General features: G+C 36.1%; 1 protein-coding gene across 1 annotated transcript in view; it reads left to right on the top strand.

The window, feature by feature from the left end:
• The window catches only part of LOC150099297 (forkhead box protein O-like), a 74,079-nt gene extending 52,051 nt beyond the window's left edge, over positions 1-22,028 (top strand). The window contains exon 2 of the mRNA XM_090404211.1: positions 18,250-22,028. Coding sequence (XP_090260337.1) covers positions 18,250-19,455 — 1,206 coding nt within the window. The 3' untranslated portion in view covers positions 19,456-22,028. The remainder of the gene's footprint in view (positions 1-18,249) is intronic.
• The last annotated feature ends 1,157 nt before the right edge of the window (positions 22,029-23,185 follow it).

Genomic DNA, 23,185 nt, shown 5'->3' on the forward strand with positions numbered 1-23,185 from the left:
GCTTACTAAGCATCCAAGAAATCACGTTTTCTCTTGCGTTCCAGACGTTATTTTATCACCAAACTTTATTCAAATCACAAATCCGCCCAAATGTTAAAATGTTTGGGCTAGTGCCCTTAAGATCACTAAAAATCCTTGACCCAAATGATTACTTCAGTCTGTTATCACATAAATGTTCAAATTTGGCTCCTGAATTTTCTGAACATCGTTCCATGGTCACTGTTCATCCGAACTGCTTATCAGTAATTGTTCACTTTGCTCGAAATCTATTAAGATCCACTTGAAGTGACTAGTCACCGTTTGTCAACATTCTGTCCATCCGCGGTACTAGTGTACTATTGGTGAAGCGTCTCACGTAAGTGGGATTAAAAACAAACAAATTGCATTACTATAACCATCGATTGAAATCCTGAACAATCAGAAAGAATGACATAACTAAAATACGTCATATTCTCCAATATATACGCACAGTTGGCAAATAGCTACATGTGTAGGGTGGTTCTTTACCTGCAGTCGTTCTCATTAATTCTCAAAAAAAAAAAAAAGTAAGCTGTCACTCACAATGTTTGTTAGATGTACGATAATTCTGTCAATAAATTCTTTTGCATTTAAAATACCGGCATTTCCGGAGAATGCGAATTCTCGTATACTCCTATCTGCTATTTACATATGCCAACGTAGGGCAGTATTAGAACATCCGGCAAACGTTGCGATAGAAACAGGGGCTTGTGATGATAAACTGAAGTATTGCTGTTTTAAGCTTTGCTACATATGATTAATCCATCTATGGTGTTTAGTGGAGACGGGTGGGTCGACGTAGCGGGGGTGCTTGTGTTGCACACGGTTCATTAACTGTACGGCTTTCTTGCGGCAGACGCCAACCGCCTATTTCCGTCTTCCGCTTTTCTTTCTGATACCTTCTCTCTTTCCCCACACTAGTCGTCCATAGCTGCAGGAGGTGATTAACAGTTTCCATGGAGATGACGTGCACGCTTCAAGTGAGTTTGGCCTTTTCATTTGCTATACTGGGTTATAAGATTATTCATTGTCTTTATAATGGTTATCGCCGAGTTTCTTTGCCTATTACTTAGAATAATGCGAAACCAGCAGCAGAAAAACACTTGATTTGCTTCGTTATGTTTCGATAGCTGCTTTTCTTCGTTTATTGCAAATATATCAGATAGCTAAACATGAATCCAATTTAAGGAGAATGGAACTTAAGTCTAAATAATTTGATTTGTTCTGCCAAAGTATTATATGAATGCTTATACGATAAAAAAAAGGATGGTTTAGCTAATTTAATGTACGCTGGTGACCTGCCGAGAGGAAATAGCAGGGGGGGGGGAAGTAATCTTGCGAACCTACTAGAGCTAGTAAACGAAGTCACTGGCTGCGTCGTCTATCAATGGAGGATATAGCTGTATATTTACAAGAACGATAATAAATAAATAAATAGAATCTGCACTCGACTTTTGAACAAATGAAACTCAAACCATACTATTTTGTATGCAGTCAAAGTTTAGACGTTTTCGATTTGAAATTTCCACATTTTATATTGCGTAATTTTGACAATTTCAAAGGCGTTCCCTTCCTTAAAATGTATTTTTTTTTAGAGTAAATCTTTTACTATTTGTTTCATTAAATTGAAAATGATTTTTGTACTATTTAACAGATCGTATCTAGATTGACCATATATTCTCATGCAAACGACTGGCAGTATTATTGATGATAATAATAGCAGACTCAATGTTGAGATAGTGATAATGCGATTTTCGCTATCTCAATACTAAACTGGTTCTGAAGCCGTAGCGGTTAATTGAGTCCTTAACAAGAAAAGATATCAATAATTTATTGACTAACATGTAAAGGAATCAGTTAATCTCATTGTAAGTGTGAGTCGTTTCCAAATGAACACGTTTCACTTTTCTTATCTGATTAGCCTACATTTGATGGAAATAAATGAAGAGAAATCATTAGATTGACTCCAAGAAGGCAATAGATATATGTTCTTTCGTATGTAAATTTAATTTATATTTTTCTTAGTATTCCATATGTTATTTACATTTTTTACACGCGCGAAACTTATTTGAGGAAATTTATAATTCTACAAATCGTAATCAATGAATAAGGTTAGTCAATTTATTTCATCCAATTAAAATATAGAAACAATAACAAAGTCCATCTTTCAACAGTAAACGAATTAATCCACTTTTGTAGGTATATCTTCTGTAATAAAGGTATCTTCTGTAAATTATTATTAACAATAATATATATTTTTTTTTAAATAACGAAACCTGTGGTGAGATCATAATTAAAAGAAACACAATAGAATCTCATTAAACGTGCGTAACGTGTTACAAAAGTTAAAAAAAAATATTTAAAAAAAAACCTAATAATAATTATTTCGCACAATTTTGTATGACAATTTCCCATACTATAGTAAGAACGTCGTTGCGGTTTAAATTTGGTCTGTGTAGTAGGGCTTCAGAACTTTCTTTATATAAACGTTCATGTTTATATAAAGATCTATGTAAAATTACCAACTGTTATAGTAGAATTTTCACCTGAGTATCACAGGCATCATCAGTACAGGTACAAGACTAATTAAACAATAACTGTTATATTCACAAAGCGCCACCTAAGTAGCTAAGGTTAAATTTCCTAAATTTATTTAAATTATTATTATTATTTATTTATTTTTATTTTAATTATTTAAATTTAATTATTTAGTTATTTAATTATTAAATAATAATTATTTAATTATTCAATTATCATAATTATTTTTTTAAATTTTATTTATATATATGTGTGTGTGTGTGTGTGTGTGTGTGTGTGTGTGTGTGCGCGTGTGTGTACAATTATATGTTAGGAAAGATTTGCTGCTTTATAAAGTACTATCTCCCACCGTGGGGAAAGACGTAAACCATCAGATCCGTTTAGGTTAGGGGAGTGAAGTAATGTTTCACATGTTTCTTTGTACAGCCGTTCCATTAGGAACCGACTTTTGTGAATGACCTTTGTCATTCACACACACTCCTAATGTCTCCAAAGGACAAGCTCCCACATCTCAGTTATCCAGGTATCTACCAGATTCCCTGCTCGTGTGGATTATCATATTTTGGACAAACAGGAAGATCTGCTCAGGTCCGGTTAGAAGAACACCAGTCGTACATCTAGTACCTTGAACCCGAACAGTCCGGAATTGCAGAACATGCCATCAACAACAGACATAGAGTTAAGTGGAACAAGACAAAAGTCATTCACAAAAGTCGGTTCCTAATGGAACGGCTATACAAAGAAATATGTGAAACATTACTTCATTCCCCTAACCTAAACAGATCTGATGGTTTACGTCTTTCCTCCCCTGTTGGAGATAGTACTTTATAAAGCAGCAAATCTTTCCTAACATATAATTGTGTGTGTGTGTATATATATATATATATATATATATATATATATATATATATATATATATATATATATATATATATATATATATAAATTATGATAATTGAAGAATTAAATTTAAATCATTAAAATAAAAAAAAATAAAATAATAATAATTTAAATAAATTTAGGAAATTTAACCTTAGCTACTTAGGTGGCGCTTGGATTTTCAATTCCGTGTTGAGAGAGGCCACATTTTTGCGGTTTAAAAAGACGAATGTGGTCTTGATGTTCCGAGATCCGTTTCTGAACAGACCTACCTGTCTGTCCAAAGTAAGACAATTTGCATGAGCATGGAATCTTATAAACGCCAGGCAACATCAAAGGTGAGAGTTTGTCCTTAGGAGAAGGTAACAAGTTGTAAATTTCGTTGATAGGTTTGTAATTAGTGGCAAAATTGTATTTCTTCATAATTTTAGAAAGACGTTCGGAGATGCCTTTGACGTAAGGTATGGGAATCCTATGGACTTCTTCTTGTCTGGTTTGATGTGTGGGAAAATGACTGATGATTTTTTGAGTTGTTTTAGGATTATATCCATTTAAGATATATGTTTATGAGATTCCATGCTCATGCAAATTGTCTTACTTTGGACAGACAGGTAGGTCTATTCAGAAACGCATCTCGGAACATCAAGACCACATTCGTCTTTTTAAACCGCAAAAATCTGGCCTCTCTCAACACGGAATTGAAAATCCAAGCCATAGGATCCATTGGGAAAAGTCTAAACTTTTACATAGCTCTTTATATAAACAACGTTTATATAAAGAAAGTTCTGAAGCCCTACTACACAGACCAAATTTAAACCACAACGACGTTCTTACTATTCCTAAAGTATGGGAAACTGTCATACAAAATTGTGTGAAATAATTATTATTAGGGTTTTTTTTTTTTTTTTTTTACTTCTGTAACACGTTACGCACGTTTAATGAGATTCTATTGTAATCATGCGCCCTAACTGTATGTTATTCCTATTATTTTAAACGACTGTACTGATGATGTCCTAAGATACTTAGGATGAAATATTTACAATTAAATAATTATCACTGTGGTTAATACGTGTGTTTCTTTTAATTAATAATATCTTTATATATTTAAAATATAGAAACAGAATAACAAAGTCCATCTTTCACAGTAAACGAATTAATCCACTTTTGCAGGTATCTTCTGTAAATTATTATTTACAATAATCTTTATATACCTGCAAAAGCGAATTAATTCGTTTACTGTTGAAAGATGGACTTTGTTATTGTTTCTATATTTTAATTGGATAAATTGAATAACCTTATTCATTGATTACGATTTGTAGAATTATAAATTTCCTCAGATAAGTTTCGCGCGTGTAAAAAATGTAAATAATATATGGAATACTAAGAGAAATGTAAATTAAATTTACATGTGAAGGAACATCTACCTATTGCCTTCTTGGTGTCAGTCTAATCATTTCTCTTTATTTATTTCTGTTTGCATATGTTAAGTGTACGTAACCAAATAATACTTCCCATGATATCAAAATAATATTAAATAAGATTAACCGTTAACAAATAACAATAATAATCTATAGAGCACTAATTCTTACATTACTATACGGAAAGACTCTATTTCGTTAATTTTTTTTTTTTTTTTCGTATGCAAACCCCACCCACGACAGGGTATTGCAACCTACGGCACATTTAGTTTCGTGGGTGGGACAAGAGATGTAAGATAAGCCTGGAACTTTGATCTAGAGAATAGGCCTTTATTAAGCAAGATACTAGTGCTACACTGGACAGTGAAAATCGCCTAGTAGTGATAATCCTAATAAGTATCGGAAGTGGAAAGAGTTTTACGGGCATACGTACCAAAGTGGGCTGCGAACTCATAGCTTGTCAGTAGTAAAGCGAAGGCTTTAACCGCCTCGGTAACCACAGCATAAACTGATTACAAAATTGTGGGAACGGCGAGATTAATTACGGTAAAAATTAATGATCTGGGGGTTCAAAATAGATTTTACAGTCAACTAGGATGTGATGCCCCGATCTGAGATAAAGTGGCTGACTATAGAGAATTCCATTTTTTTAATTACTCTTCTCAGAAAAACCATTAGACCATCCTGCTAACTCTGTATGAGATCGGCTTACTGACCTTTATTGAAAAATCCTTATAAAGATTATTCGCGTCCTGGACATGATAGGTTTACAAAAAAAAAAATATCTAAAACACAGACTTTAACACTTGATAATTTCCTAGAGGTTGAAAAAAAATTGTTGATTTCTTGTGATTTGTTGATTTCTTTGAAGTGGCTTTAACCCGAAACATCAACATTTAAAAATACAATGATTTTTTGCAACTGAAAGCGTTCTTATTATTGAGACAAGCAATTCTACGAGTGGATTACGTGTTAGTTGCGAGTGTTATGTATTGTTTCGAATTTTCAATCTGCGTTCTTTCTTCTGAGGCCGGTATCATATTGAAATGCTTATTCAGCCTCAATAGAAAAGGATTCGGTAAAGTTCCTTCGTCCATGAGTGGATCTATTAGAAGAGGGCCCCCCCCCCTCTGAAGGTTAGACGGAAAGTGGTTTAATGCCCCTTGATGAAAAGTGCAGAATAATCTCCCGCTGCCTCACTCTTCCTCTGTCCATTTAATTGTTTAGCAGTGATCGACCCAACCCATGAAAATAGTTTTACAACGACGGTTACAATGAGTGATATTAAGAACAAGGAAGGATGAACGATAGCCTTTGTTGTCGAACTCGAAACGGAATGGAAAATAAAACGATACCGGTGCCGCAGACTTTCGCATTTACAGCATTCAATTACTATATGTTGTATTTAATTAAACCGGTAACCCGATTGTTAAACCTTCGCTTTGAAACCAAATTATGGGCTGAAATCCCACTGGAATGGGTATTAAAGTTCACAGATAGCTTTGGAAGTTAATTAGGAATGCTCATCAAGAAGAAAATGGAAAAAATATTCTGTAGGACTTCAGTGAGGGAGTATAAAACTGCTTTGTCAAAGATGGATTTGAACCCAGCATATTTCTTTTGAAATGACTCAGAAGAACCCACGCCACATGCAATTAACAGACATAATGCACTGGCGTCATAGCCTTACTTAGTACTTGCTCCACTTTTCTTGTGATTCTTTTATGAAGACATAAGCATGTCCTCCTCTTCCTTCTGCAAGATATCATACACACTATTTCCCTATCGATCTTTCATCAGAAAAAACAAAAATCGGAGATCTTGATCAGTCATGATAGATTAAGTTTCTGTGTAAATCTCTCTCTCCAATTATTCTTAAAATCTATGGACTTCCGTAGCTCAGTAGGTGGATGTCCCTTATTTTGAAAGAGCTGAGATTGAATCCCGTCCTGAACTCGAAGAACCTTTATGTAGACTTTTCAACCGAAGGTGAGTTAGCTGGTTTCAGGGTTTTTTTTTTCATCCTGCAGAGAGCAACAATCCCCGAAATACAAAAGCAAGTAAGAGACATAATATAATCATAGTCGTTTATTGCTTAGGTAATTCAACCCAGTCCAATTGAACACTTAATTTATATCCCGTTATTACTTTCATTTGCATTCTGCTGTTCCATTGCAGTAGAAGGGGGGGAAGGAGCCAGAGAGAGAGAGAGAGAGAGAATTCTTTATCATCTAATTATCATCTACGAGCTCTAACGCCAGTCCTATCCCCAAGGATTCCTCCACGTTATGTGGTGCCGCAGAAGTCCAAGTGCCATATGTGCACTAGTAAGCTACTGCAGGTGCATACGCGATGTGTAACAATGATTAGTTTTTGCGTACTATTATTTAATCAAAGAAACATTTTCATACTTTTATTTTGCTTTTCAAATAACTACCTTAAGTACATACCTTGTTAGATATCCTTTCTTCGGATAAAATAAACTCGTTTTGTTTGCGTACTTGACTAAGACAGAAGTGATGTTTTGCTTCAGTGTTTGCATAGAAGCAATAGGTTTCACATGTTTGTTATGCAGCACGCGACCGTGTAGTGTCACGTGACAGTATGCGTCGTCAAGAACGAAATAAGCGACCATCAGTAGCTCAGTATATGTGTATATATATATATATATATATTTTTTATTGTTATAATCTTGGCACATACACTCTTTACCCTCGCAACCAGTGCAAATATCTGCACATGGATAGAAAAAATAAATAATAAGGGGAACGTTGGCCCTATCTAAAGTATGTGAATAATCTAGTACAAGTGACTTCTTAAACTACCTTGAAACTTCTCACTTAATTAATGATCGCCAGCAAATTCTTTTACTGTCGATCCACAGGGGGAAACTTCCTTGTGTCGCCCATCTTTGGACACATGCCATGGAAAAATTCGGAGAAAATGAAGCAGTTGCTCTTGATATTTCAAGGTCTTTTGTGTCAGGAAGGCATAAATGTCTTCCAGTAAGTTTTCATCTTTTGATCAATCCGCTTTTTTTTTTTTTCACTTGAATGGTCAGTTTCACTGCCATTTACCGTATTATAATGGATTTTTTACCCCCCAGACTTCCAAGCATTAGCTGGAAAGTTTCAAGAAACTTACCGCTTTTTCTTTTATATGCCAGCGGCTAACTGCAAGCCTCTGTCATAGTTTTGCTGATGATAGCAAACCAAAACTTTTTTTTTTTCTTGTTTTAAAAGCACTGCACAAATGAATACGTATACGTATACCACCTAAATTGCCACTTTCCAGACTTCTCCAGTAGCTCTGATAATCTGGTTAGTACGAAATTTAGTAAAATGCAACTCTGTATTGTTTCTGAAATCAAAGTAACTTCGGTCATTCTTCCTTCTGATAATATACAGATCTGAGAAAGAGTACTCGAGATTTCTAAATAAGGTTAGAAATCTTCTTGGAAGAGTTCATAACCTTAAATGTTTCTTGGTATAAACAAAGCATTTCTAGTTTCCTAAACCTTCTCTTTCTCTTGAGACCTTAATTTTCATCTCATCAATAATTATCTCTGCATAAATTCGACATCCATTCTACTGTATAATATTGGTTCTACCTCTGGGATAGCTCCCCTCAATTCCTTGATCGATTCCATTGAGAAGAGAGCAATGTAGTTCATCAGTGAATCATCTCTTGCTGATTTACTGTCAGTTCACTTAGATGTTAATTTCTGTTGTACTGTTTTCTTCAGATGAACAACATCATCAGAATCTGAATAAATTTTTTCCCATGAAATAATCTCGTGAGAAAATGCCCAACAATTAGCTATTATGCATCCATATTGAGTTTCAAAGTCTCCACATTATTTTCCCCCCTCTTTATTAATATCGACAATCTTCTTTATCTTCCTTCGTATGCATTTCCTGAAAATTATAACTTACGATAACCAAGTCTAACGTTAATAAAATGTCATCACTGTTTCAATCTCAAGTTTTAAGGCAGGGAAGACTACCCAAAGTTCCTAAAAGTATCTACAAATCCTTTACCTTACTTTCGATTTCTTTCTCATCATTCTTTGACATCGTAACTGAGTCGTACTACTGTGCCTACTTATTTCTCTAGGAAACCCACAGCTTAATCTCGGGGTGGAAGACATTTGCTAAGCCTCGAATTCACCGACAAGACAAACATAACACGCTCGTGACTCTTGGTTTTACAGCGAGAGCCTCCGTAGCTTAGTTGGTAGCGAGATATGTTTTGGTTTATAGATGGTCTGATAAGGAATTGGTAAGATATTTCATCGTTCTCACAAAACAGGCAAACCAGCCAGAGAACACATAGAGAGGATTAATCCCACTAACAGAGGCCAATTCTAGCATAGAAGTTAAATCAGACTAAAGAGATAAGATAACTGTAAGAAAAATTTAGGATAACATGGTTACACTAAATAAATAAGAATATATATGCGTCATAGTAATTCATATGTTGTCACACTATCGGTGGTTTGTCATTTTGAATGTAGTCTGCAACGTCCAAACTTCTCGGCAGAAGTTTCTTTTGGAGCAAAGGGCCAAACTTCGAGGGAGAGTTTAGGACCATTCCTTCCAAAGGCAGGGAAATCCAACCACCAGAGGATAAAGATTTTCTCGACTGGACCAAACTCAACAACTAGGATAGCGACAGTTCGCATAATCGGAATCTTCTCAGCAAACCATGGTGGACCTCCACCATGATGGAAATACATAGGCCCCAAAATCCCAGAAACTCATTTTGAAAAGAATTACAGTACCGTTATCTAAGCACACAATCGGTAAACACCTATGACTTGATATATTGGTTCTCAACAAGCTGATCCATATTTCCATGGCATATTAAAAGAAAACGGAGGATGAAAACTCGTTCCAACTGTTACATGTCAACTTTTTAGCCTGAAATGCTCATTACCTGGCTTAAATAGTGAATAAAGTGCAGGTACCCACGCATAAGGATTTGAGCACACAGTGCTAAAAGTTCCCTCGCAACTTAAACGTTTTTTTTTTTGGTGCTGCAAATGGCAATACAGATATAAACACTCCATACTTAGCATCCTCCAGACAGTTGTTTTATGAATTGCAAAGCGTTTGGATATTCCCTAGATACTTGTTCGATCCATATTATTATGAACGTGTGCTGATTAACTCCACGTTCAGATACAATGCGTCATAATCCCGTTTCCCCCAAATATCCGTCAAAAATTTATGTGTCGGTTAGGGACAGTATCTTCAAAAAATCGCTGTATTCCAACCAACATTTCATAACAGCAGATTTTGTTATTTTGGTTTCAAACATTGTACATAAAGGGATGTCGGCGTACTTCTTATTGGAAAACCTAGCCGTCTTTTTCACTAAAAACATAACGATCAACCCACACAATAACTGTTTATAAGCCCTGAAAAACGTTGCGAGAACAACTAGACCACAATATATGTAGGCTGTTCAATAAGTAATAAGACTATGTTTATACAGAAAACAGATTACCTAAAGGTAATCTGTTTTCTGTATAAACATATCGTCATCATTTACATGGTCTTTTTCGAAGTAACTACTGTGAGACGCGATGCATTTGTCCCAACGTTGCGTCCACTTCTTAAACACATGTGAGAGTCCGTTTTTTGAGAGTTCTTTCAAAACCGCCTCCGCAGCTCTTACACATGCTTTGTTGCTTTCGAAATGGCGGCCTCTTAGTGGTTTCTTGAGCTGAGGAAACAGCCAGAAATCGCACGATGCGAGATCACGACTGTATGGAGGGTGTGGTAGGATATCTGCGTTGTTCTTCTGCAAAACGTCCACTACACAACCAGCAATATGTGGCCTTGCATTATCGTGGTGGTGCAATAAGAAGCCATTCTTCAGCAATGGACGCTTCCTTTTGACGTGCTTGATGATAATCGCTGCTGTGTTGATCATTGTCTCTGTGATGGACGTTGAAGGTCTTCCCTCACGTTCAAGATCTTCCACATTTTGCCTTCCTTCCTTAAAAGTTTTATGCCAGTGAAAAACACTTGCCCTCAACATTGCTTCATCGTGGAAAGCTTCGCGTATCATGTTAAAAGTGTCCGATGCCGATTTTTGCAAACGCACACAAAATTTAATCGCATAACGCTGTTCCAAGGACGCTTCCATTTCGAAGACTGGTCGCACCTCGTAGGCGCGCCGATGAGCACTTGCGTTTAGTCACGTGACACTCTGGCACATCAGCCCGTATACGCCATCTATCAACCTCTTTTGTTAATACATACAGCAATTAATATTGTGATGAGTGGTTTCGCGACAGTAAAATTAGTCTTATTACTTATTGAACAGCCCACGTATATACAGTTAGGCAGCGCTGCAGTTTACAGTGGCCGCAGCGTCTCCATAGTGCAGTCAGGAAGATGACCGTTGATTCAAATTCCTTGTAGAAACCTTACACATCTTCAGTTCAAAAGCCATTAACAGTGGCTGTTTAAATGAAGGCGAGTTAGCCGGGTTTTTTTTTTTTTTTTTTTGTTTAAAATCACGCAATGAATCCATCCACAATTTCGCATTTTGTTGTGGTTTGGAGTTCATCAGGTGATCATTCGTGACTGCTTAAAATACACGTCTAGACTCAGTTGTGGAGAACCGAGTATGCACCATGTTTCCATTCTTTTTCTTCATTTCGGTAGTCGTTAAGCAATCAGAGGATTCATAATAATTAACAATTCTTATCGGTATGATTCGAATTACGAGGTTAAGGAGAGAGAGCAAAGAGATTACAAAAGTTGGAATTTGTAGTACACAGTTATGTTTGGAGCCCGCTGTCTTCCTGCATTATGTCAGTAATGTATTAAAATATGAGATTGACTTTACATGCTGGATTTCAAATCGAATCCTTTGTGTCCATAAACACCAAGGATTCGATTCGATTCGATTATGGAGAGAAGTACGTCGGGTTTTCTTTTTCTGGTTCTACCCTTCACTGTGCGTCTCAGACGCATATTTCACCAATTTTTACGCATTCAGATTTATTCCTATTTCGCTTGACTGATGACCCCTGTATTCTATATACGGAAGTATAGATGATTCCATCATCCATACCATATCACAATATTTCTTTCGTCTTTTAAGACTCTCCGAAAACTGGAGATGACAGCCGTTTTTCGTACCGTTGCGTGTCTGCATGCCACCTGAGCTATACAAATTGTACGGCTGAGTTCTTCAAGAAACAAAAGCAGCTAAAAGAAGATGCCGACAAAGTTAAACTCTTTATTGAGTCAGTGAGTACTTCTATCCATCAATTTATTGAGCGACGATTAAAAATGGCTAAAATTCAGTCCTAACAAGACTTGAAAAATCCACACTCCACTTGAGTTCGTTCTACTACGCAGTTGAGCTCAGGGCTGACTCCCACGCAGCAGTCTCGCGGCAGCGTTACGTCCCAATCTGCCGCATCTATTTTTGCTCTCCCTGGAGTCTCGGTCGTTGCATACGCCTTCTATTTTCATAAACAGGGGGGGGGGGGGACCGAAAGTACCCTTTATCTGACCTCTGTTCCACACCCTACTACTACAATGGTCGTAATCAAACGGTGAACAGATCCTATCCCCCCGAAGGCCCCCAGCTTTGTATAGGCCTGTGATCAAAACCAATACAGCCTGTTTGGTGTCCACAAATAACTGCTTAACAGAGATAATACGAAATGTTTTCCTGTTTATCTTCTGAAATCCTGCTCAACCTTGAAGTCTGTTGGATGAACATCCGATCTATGCAACCAGTTCATCCTCGATCGCATTCGGCAGCCACATCTGCAGGAAATTGAGGTTCCGGTGATGCCCTAGAAATCTATAAAAATGGGGTTACATCCTCGTCTTTAAAGTTTTTATGCCTTGAACTTACCCCTAGGTCTTAAGGGGATGACAAGAATTGCGAAAATGCTTCAGTTTCTTTTCACGAGTCCAAATATCAAAAAATAGCCAAAATTCCAAAAAACTCAGTCGTTGCCAATATAAAGGAAGCCGTGAGAATCGTCCCTGTTGGGACGCTTCTCTGCAACATAACGAGGACGCTTGCCGGACTCTCCCGCCGCTGTCCGCCGTACAGCGGACGCTAGTTCGAGAAACGGTCGGCGCTAACTAATACTTATTGAGAAAGCTAAGAAATGCCTGTCTTCTGTTTTGATTAATCAGGAAATGAACCAAAATCTGCCGTTCAATTTGGAGAAAAATTATTTGTAGGAAGAAAAAGAAAGTAATGCTAAGGAAGGATAGACCGAAAGGCTGAAAACGACTGATCAAGCAGAACAGAAAGAATTGGGGACCGTTCTGGGGATGTCTTATTTTACAAGTTTTTTTTAGTATTTAGTTTCGTGCAGTACGTCTCTTGTTACGTACTGCAAGCCAAGATAATATTTTAGATTTTTATCCCTGATTATTAATGGCTTCTTAAAAAGAAAAAAGAAAAAAAAAACGAAACACACAATATTGTTGTTCTCGATATTGTTTTTCTGTTTTGTTAATTTGATGTTTATCAAAGTATTAACATAAATGACTTTTAGTGACATGTTTGAAGATTTCATCTGGAAAATCCTGCCTGGATTTTTTCTCAAGGAAATAATAGAATCTTTTCGAACAGCATGAGTTGTAACACATAAAAACGTGATGTGACACTGTAATTAATAATTACCAAGACGCATTCAGTAGAATTGGTGTGTGGGGGGGGGGGGGGAGAAGAATTGGAACCTACACAATTAAAGATTAATGTTAAACAGCTTCCAAAGGTGATAAGTAAGCGTTGGCATCGTGCCAGATATTACACTTAGTTCAATTGAATTTAAGATTTTCCTGTAGTTTTGCATGTTTGCTTGTATAAATCACATACAAATCAGTGTACAAATCACGTTCTTCTAATCTGTATTTCGTATATTAGTCAGCATGCGCTTATCGCAATTTCGATAGCATCTTTGACGTTACAGAAATGACTACTGAGAGTGTCCCAAGAATTAAGATTTTATCCACTTTGCATTTCTAAATATAGGACTGCTTTAGTCATAAAGGGACCAGAATGACAAATGGAAGTAGTGAGCAGCAGCTAAAACAGAATAAATCAAAAATAAATATTTTTTGTAACGAAGTTAAAGTTATTAGTTATTAAAATGTTTCAAAATGTGAGCTTGATCGCGAACTCTGAAATGATTTAATATTTGTTGTCATTTCGGTTTTGTCTCTTGCCTTTTTGTTTTATTTCTTTGATAATAGACGTTTTGTCTGCATCCATAATAATGAGCGCACGTAATTGGTATTATAAACTTACAATGGTTTATGCGTGGGTGCTGAAGTGCAGCTTCGTCTCTACCGACTATATCCATTCTGTGCTGGACATAGCAGTCTTACGTCGATGTTTCTCATCTAACCTCATACGAAAGTGGAAGAGTTTTCGAAAACTCCAGTTTTTTATTCCGTAAAACAGACAAACCGGTCAGAAGAACACACGCAATTTGCAGACATAATACACTGACCTGGGCTGTTTAGCTGAGGTCTGAGTTGAGCTGCTTCGGTCGTAAATCTAAAACAACCAACCAATATTACCTAACCGCGTGCTTTCTGGGCATCCAACTATTATTCGAGTAATAATTAATTTGAATGCACATGCCCTTAGCGGGGGCAACTGTGTCGTGGGGTATATCCGCGCATTATCTTAATAATTGGCGCATAAAGCGAACTTCATTCATGAGTGGAAAAAAGTAATGCATCGGTTAGCATTGCCTCAAATACTGTTAATGGGAAATCCCAGGTGAGGAAATATCGAATGGTGGGTTTGCTAGCTGCTAAAAATATAAGCTGTAGTGTCGTGGTCGAAATCTTTTGACACGTTAGTGTACAAAGACGATAAAAAAAAATGGGTCTCGATGAAAACGACCTTAAATACAATAGAATCATTATAAAATTAACCATTTTACACCTCTGCAGATTAGTGTTAACGCCTTGGATAAATCAAAAAGACATCCTTAAAAGCGCAAAATAATAAAAATAAATAAAATAAAAAAAAAACCTGGTGCTAGGTCAATGCTCCAGCGTTAGATTAGTACAACGACATCGTACGCTAAAGCTTGGAGATCCTTTGCAGGTTTCCACCTTACGTGTATCAGAGGAACTCTGTTTGGACACCTGTTGCCTTGGCAACGAACGCTGACGCGCTTCGTCTCTACCGACACTTGTTAGCTTAGTCTCCATTGACGATAGTGTTACGTTGTGCCTTCTTTGGTAATTTGTCTTCTGGAGAAAAGACCCGCTTTGGGAGCATGCAGAAGCACGCTATGTAGTTCGGCAAACGGCTCCTGACAACGAATACCTTCTAATTCATAAAATTGCAGCGGAAACAGAACGTCGCTGGGTGGTGGCGTGATGAAGAGGCATTTGGAAGAAATGGTGAGATAAATTGAATCGAATAACAGGGAGGCGAACAGTGGGCCAAGAGTTTTTCAGAGTTGCGGCAATAAAGGATGCTTATTGGATGGCAAAAACATGTAAAGAATGGAAAGACAGTAATACTGATTATAAATCGCCCTTAAAACGAAATGTTATTACCTATTCCTGGTCTTGTTTTGCTACTTATTGTGACTAATATGTGGGAATCCTTTGCAAATAAAACTATTTGTATGTGATGGGTGTGGAGCCATTTATTCATGTTTTGTTCAGACTGCATTTGCATAGTTCATTTATTTCTTTTACATTAACTAGATGTATGTAATCTTTCTTGTATTTTGGATTAATATATTATAATGTTACGTGGTTTTAGAATCACTTTTATGTAATGACAGATTATGGAACAACTATCAGTACGGTATAAAAATATCGCTAGGACAAATAGAGTTTGTTACTTTCTTTGATCTATTTGTGGAAGATATTTCAGAACATTGAGTTATAACACTGAGGCCGTAAAACGTTCTTTGTCAATATAATTGTAATATTATGATATCGATTTAAAGATGTAGGCGATGTTTTAAAAAAAAAAATATATTTTAAATGATTCGAAATATTGAATTCATGATTATATGTAAAATTGAAGTTGGATCATTATTTCCGACAGAAATAAAAGAAATTATATTCGTAAACCGTGTACATGTTGCATGCATGACGTCACTTCCTCCTCAAACAAATGAACGAGCAATTTTTATAAATATAGAAAGATATGAAATCTCCAACTACTGTGAATTACACGAAATTAATTAACGTCATTTGAATCTAATATTTTGAAAAATTCGTTTTTTTTTTCTTTTTTAAGGATTGTAAGAAATATACAATACATTAATTACTATTAATACTTTCATTTTAATATTTCATACATTGGAATAATTATTACCGTATACATTCTTGAAAAAATCTATCTATCGAGTATCCAATTGATGTCTTATATACAATAAATGAAAGACTGCAACTGTCTTCTCCCGCTATTGCAAAAAAACGCAACAAATGATTATTGACTCGAAAGAATGGCTAACTACATTGGGTGGTCCGTTTAATTAGAACCAACTGACGGAGTTATATTCGTGTCAAATATTTAAGGCTTGTAATAATGGATGTCGATAGCGTTTCTTGTTTTTTCACTGAGTGCTTCGTAGACTTGAGAATTCCGTGAGATGAGAGTTGAAAGATGATGATTTCGTTGCCATAAAGTCCAGATGTTAGTACGGAATAGCTCCTCCGCTTTTGCAGCGTGTTGAAATAAAGCACTTAATAGCGGAACGGTCGACATCACGTGCAACCTATCTCCCTTCCGCCCCTCCAACCTGTCGTAGGGCAGAATTTAATAACCGTGCAGGACATCCCACACTACACATGGAATGGAAACGTAATTCAAGTTTAGCGGATAATGATCCGGTCAGTCGGACACACTTCAGTAGCCTGCAGGCTAAATGGGAGGAAGGTGCTGTTCTAAGGCACAGCGCGTGCCATGTTACACTTCCTTTTTTCGAACACGGCCTGAACATCACGCGACACGACTATTAGTCCTGGTCGTTCTTAGGCGTGCACGTACAAGCCATCCTGCCTCCGCCAAACCTTATTCCTGCCAGCACGCCTGCTCCCTTGAGACTTGAGCAATCAATAACTGCTCAGAATTCACGCGTCCGGCACTATTATTCCAAACACATATTCACTGATATATTGAGCTCCGAACCTCCTGGTCAGCTTAGCGTATATGATAAGGTAGTAATGACTGGACGAAGGTCCTTTTCGGGAAAGGACATGACGAAAGCCGGGAAACTCATTTTCCGATGGGGAATTTCCCCAGAAGTGTGATCTTACAGAAATGTTAAATTGTTTGATTGTAGTATACATTTCTAAGAAACAGTTTGCAAGAAATGAACATTTATAACGAACTATAAAGATGAACAGTGACAGGAAGCGTCTTATTTCCAAAAATGCCGATAAAATCATACATACGGATTTTTTAAAGATACTTCCTGTTTTTCCATTAAAATCATTTACATCGTAAAATATAATGTAATTCTATAAATACATTTTTTTTTCTCAATTATAATACGCTAATTGTGACAAAGATTATGGAAGAATTTGCCGATTGCATGATTAATTTTTAATATATATGAAATTCATTTCGTATCTAAAGGCAACCAGAAACATCCTTGCCCACGCCGGATTCAAATCCTTAGTCGGACAGCGCATGCGCTAATCACCTGACCAATCAGGCTACGATTATGTGTGACACTTCTATAGTACTTAAATTGTACATATTTGGTCTGATGTTGGCTCTTTGTATATTTTATCATTTATCTTCTGGTCCTTTAATAATAAAAGTTCTTTATTTTAATACTTCTATAGTACGAAAAAAGTAGCTTAAAAGACATACTTATTGAAAGACTATATTACATCTCCGATGTTTTATTACAAAGTAGGAAAAATAGACGAATGTACTAGAAAAAGTTGTACAATCACGAACCTCTTACTAATAATATTACTTATACGTGTAGCAACTTAAGTATCATTGAGTATTCTTGGAAAATATTGTCACCATGTGTTCAAGCAACTTTTTTTTATATCCTACTTTAATTAGTATTGGATCAGTGCATGCAATGAATTATGATATTTAATTGCTCTTTCGATTGTATACATTGAGCAGTTCATTTTCTAAAGCTCTGCCTAACAGTAAAATTTACTTAACATAAGAGTTTTATTCTAATAAATGTTGAAAAGTAGCATCTGTTCACTTTTGCCACAAACATCGCCAATGTCCTATTGCTCTGACTTTCCTATGATGCAAATACGTTTTACGCAAACCGAATCTTACTCATCTCAAATACGATAAAATTTTGTTAAGATATCATTAAATACAGATTTGAAATAAATAATTACATAAATTATATATTTTTTAAAATTTTTTTTTGCAGAATTCCATTCGTCACAATCTTTCCCTGCACAACAGATTCATGAGGGTTCAGAATGAAGGAACGGGGAAGAGCTCTTGGTGGATGATCAATCCTGACGCCAAGCCAGGGAAACCCTCCCGTCGCAGGGCCACCAGCATGGAGACGCAAAAATACGAAAAGAAACGAGGCAGAGTCAAGAAAAAGATGGAGACCATGCAGAATGGCATTAGCAGCACGCCGAGTCCTAGCTCGTCAATCTCGGAAGGTCTAGATATGTTTCCAGAGTCGCCAATGCATCACGGTTTCCGGCTCAGCCCTGATTTCCGTCCTCGAGCCTCCTCGAATGCTAGCTCATCTAACCGCCTCTCGCCAATCCCCGCTGCGGAATCTGAAATGCATGACAGCCCAGGGCCTGAGCTGTCACCAATCCCTTGGAACATGGACCTTGCCTCTTCTGCAGGCATTAACAGTTTCTATGGTAACATCGACAGGTATGGTACCGACCAGCTGGTAGACACCTTAGCTGAGACTATGAAACTTGGGAATGGAGACAGCAGCTTCCTCGTAGGTGACTGCGGAGCTAAACAATTAGGAATCTCTTCTCCTTATAACATGAACTCTTACAGACCCCCATACAGGATGAATGGTGGATTCAGATGGTATCAAAGTCCGGAATGTAGTATTACACCAATGACCAATGGCATTCATAGGAGGAGTCCATCTCACGTGCTAAGCGACTCTAGGTACAACATGGCCAATCTCCAGGCTGTTTCACCAGCTCACAGCTCTACTCCCTCGATCTCTCCCACCCACTCCATTAACCAGACCAATGGCTACCATACCCCTTTACAACCGGGTTATGGTACGCCTATCCAGGACGAAGATTCCATGGAACATTCTCCAATGATGAGACTGCCAGTAGGTCAAAAGGACTCCAACAATCTTGGACATCAGCACAATCTCACTCCATCTTCATCAGTGTCCGCCTCTCTAGGTACTACGGCAAGCCAGGTAATGGGTCATCTTCTGTCGCTCAATAACCCTCTCCCTAATGACCTTGACATGACATTTGAGAACCTCCAAGGCGGACTGGAGTGTGATGTAGATCAAGTAATTCGCCATGAACTGAGTGTAGATGGTAACTTAGACTTCAACTTTGACCCCATGGCAGCAAACATCGGTTCATCCCAACAGTCTACTTTACACACAAGACCATGGGTTCATTAAGTAACATTTATCATTATTATCTGTGCCACAAACGAGGTAGTACAGCTGCCTACAACCAGAAGTATTCCGTCAACTGCCTTTGCCAAGCAGAGTGGGAATTACTACACATAGCAAAAAAAAAAAAAAAAACAAGGAGGGACGAGCAGAATGAAGTCTGCTCTTTCTCTCAGGGGTCAGCCATCGGTAATATTCACCCTGTGTGGTCCTCTGCCTTCTTTTTCTAGGAAAATATCCATAAATCATTAATCTGCCTATTTTTCAGACGTATTCATATTTTTTTTTCTCTTGTTACATCAATGTTAAACTCTCCTGTTTAGTCATAAACTTTAGTATAACCCATCCCCCTTCGCAAAGACACTTGAAACGCCTTTAACTCCTTCAGTCAAACAAAAACAGTGGAAATAAAGGCCAAAGGATAATTCTCTGAAGTTGTACAAATAACACTGTGCTCGCTACTCGACCAAAGTCTGTTCTACAGAAATGTATATAAAGATATGTATATTATATAAATATCAAAATATATATATATAGCCTATATATATTGCCAGCCTGGTATGCTACATTACCAAGTAAAAGGTTTAAAAAAAAGATAAAAAAATAACAATTTCAACGGGTTGAGTAGCTCATGTAAGAATTAGTCACGATTTTTATTATTATTATTATTATTATTATTTGACATGGTCGCAAAACATCCAATTGCCTGCATCAGCCGTGTAACGTAATACTCAGTTCCATTATAGTCTTTGCAAGTGATTACAAAAAATCAAAAATTATTAGTTGTATTTATGGTATTGAATATGTTCCTAAACTTTAAGCAATTATAAATGTTTATGCTATAGAATGGCGAGACTACCAGTAATATAATATATATGTTCACATTCTACAGCCATTATTTATATGTTGAGATTTTCTGACTAATTATAATAATTTATTATGAAATAATATCCATTTTCTACTGACTTAATGTTATTTAAATATTAATTTTCTGTCGACTTAATATTAATTTTCTCCAGACTGAATAACATGAAATCATCAAATGATATTCATCTTCTGCCAATTTCGTATTAACATAATATTAATTTAGTGGAGATGATATAATTAAAATGGTATCCGAATTTCATTATTAGAAATTCTTTAATCATAAGACATTTAAAAATATATTATTATCATTCATGTTAATTATTATAATGTTCATATAATTATATTAAATAAATTAAAAATAAACTTAGCCAATAACTAAATTCTTTACTTTTTTTCCTATGTAATAAATGACTTATATTTCTCAGAAGCGCTTTCAGTTGTTTGATTTTGAAATTTTACAAATGTTATAGATCAAGATGTTAATGATTTAATTGTGATTACGAAAACTGTGTATTGTTGTAAATCTATAGTACTATCTCCCAGGCAAATTTTAAAACATCTTTAGTGTAGATTAGATTGTTGGTGTGTATTTATATACAGCTGTGGTATTTTGCTGATTGCCTGTGATATTTGTATTTTCAATTACGTGACGCGGCTGATGCCATCTAAGAGATTATAATCGTGACTTATTAAACTAAAGGGAAGGGAGGGGAACAAGGTTTTTACAACTCTAGCTATTGTCATGGTACTGGTGTTTTTGCGTCACTGTGTCCAAGGCATTCTTGACATATTGTTTGCTATTGTTTCCTGTGTGAGGATACGTATCAAGTTGTGCTAACGATTGAGTTCCTATATGACAAGTTGAATGACGTGGAAGTAAGGAAATATTGGGAAGTGTGATATTGTTTACAATGATTTTGATTGCGATGAATGATTTTTTTTTTATTGTTTTGTTGCGGGTTTGGTGACAAGTTCCTTCCACAGAACATTGGCCATCTTGATTTTTCCATTTTCATCCTATGATTTTTTTTTTCCTGTTTCTTTTTAATCTGTGCAGAGTTTCAGATATTGTATAGCTTCTCAAGATGGCGATAATGTGGTGCTTGACGAACTTCGATTTAAATGAATAACGCATGCTTTGTACTATTACTTTTTTTTTTTAACTATAACAACAACAAAATAAAAAAGATCGCCATGACGCCATATAGTTTTCTTTGTTTGTTTTAGTTTTACCTATTTACTCTTTAAATTTGCACTTTAATTTTAGTTATCGAAGTTTCTATCAATATTAACTGTGTTGTTTGTTGTGTGAATAATAATGTGGAATTTTGTCAGTGTTAAAGGATATTACTATTAAGATAGAAAGTATATCCACAAACCAAGCGGGTCAAAGAATGGTACTATGATGCACGGTGTTGCTCCTTTCATTCTGTTTTTCCCTTTATCCTTTTTTTTTTTGTTTCATTAAAAAAAAAAAAACACAACTGTAGATGATAAAGTATTATCTTCTTTTAGCTGTAACTGTGATTTTTTTCCGTCAGGTGGCAGTGCTGACGTGATAATCTGAGTCCCAGTGGCTCGTTGTGAAAGTGATACGTAATGCTCACCTGGTAAAGCGGGAAAAAAAAGTTTAGTTTGCTGTATTATTCTCACTGTTATGAAATGACAAGGATTGTGGGGAAAAATAAAAAATCTGTTGAATTTAAAACTGATTTTATTGTGTTATTTATTGTTTAATAATTACGTAATTACACCCCTTGTTTGGACCGAAGTACTTTAAGACGACAATATCTTCTATATTTAACCTGCAAACAATTTCTTAGCAATAATAATTGATAAATACATTACTGATGGGAACTATAAATAAATTATTTCAAGTTTTCAGTATGATCATGCATTAATTTAAGTACTGTCGTAAGCTTTTCCATTATGAATATTTATATAAAGTAGAACTTTGTCAAATCGATCAATGTCTTGGTAATCTCCGAAAAGTTTCCAAGATACTACAACTTTTGTCCTTCTCTTGCGCTTTTCTTGCATGAGAAGGATAGAATATCATAAGCGTTAATCCACGGAATTAATGATCTCTGATCTTTCGTTATCCATAAGCTGGAAAAGTGCGTTGAGACCAAAATTAAATACGCAATCAGTCAACCAGGCAATATAAAGACACTGCCAACTTTTACATCCACTGGAGCGACCATTTAAAAACTGTAAGATGGGCAAAGTGATATTTGACTCCTAAGAAAGGTTTTATTGTTGGTATTTTGTGATTTACATTACACTTGCAGTTAGTTCTTTGTCCTCTTGCCAGGGTAAAGCATGATAAGTGCCTTGGAAATTATCAAATGATAATCAAATGCTATCATCGCTAAAGAGTATATATAAAAAAAAGGAAACTAAAAACGTAGACCTTTGGTGAGAGGATCTGTGGCCCAAATAGCAAATGACTGATACCTTAGATTGATCAAATTGACTGATAACTTAGATTGATCAAATCATATCGACTTCAGACATGCGCATAAACATACGACATGTGAAATCGGCAGACATTATCTTCTACTTAAACTAGACAAAGACCATAGCGATGTCAACAAGGACGTGACTGAACTACGAAGGTTTTGAAATAATGGCACCGTGGTAAAGACGACCTCATATCTGCTTTTTTTTTTTTTTTTTTTTTTTTGCCTGCGTAGATGGAAGAACATGAATTTGAAGACAATTACACAATTTATGTCCACTGCACAAACTGGAGAAGGCGAAACCATAGCGTGTGTTATGCCACCATGTATTTTTAAACATTAATTCAGATCATGCTTCGTATATTGTTGTGTCTCTAACTATAGCTATGAATCAACCAATCGATGGA

Source organism: Typopeltis vanoorti, chromosome 14 (assembly GCF_054136105.1).
Source record: "Typopeltis vanoorti isolate ZY-2024b chromosome 14, IOZ_Tvanoo_1.0, whole genome shotgun sequence".
Taxonomy (NCBI): domain Eukaryota; kingdom Metazoa; phylum Arthropoda; class Arachnida; order Uropygi; family Thelyphonidae; genus Typopeltis; species Typopeltis vanoorti.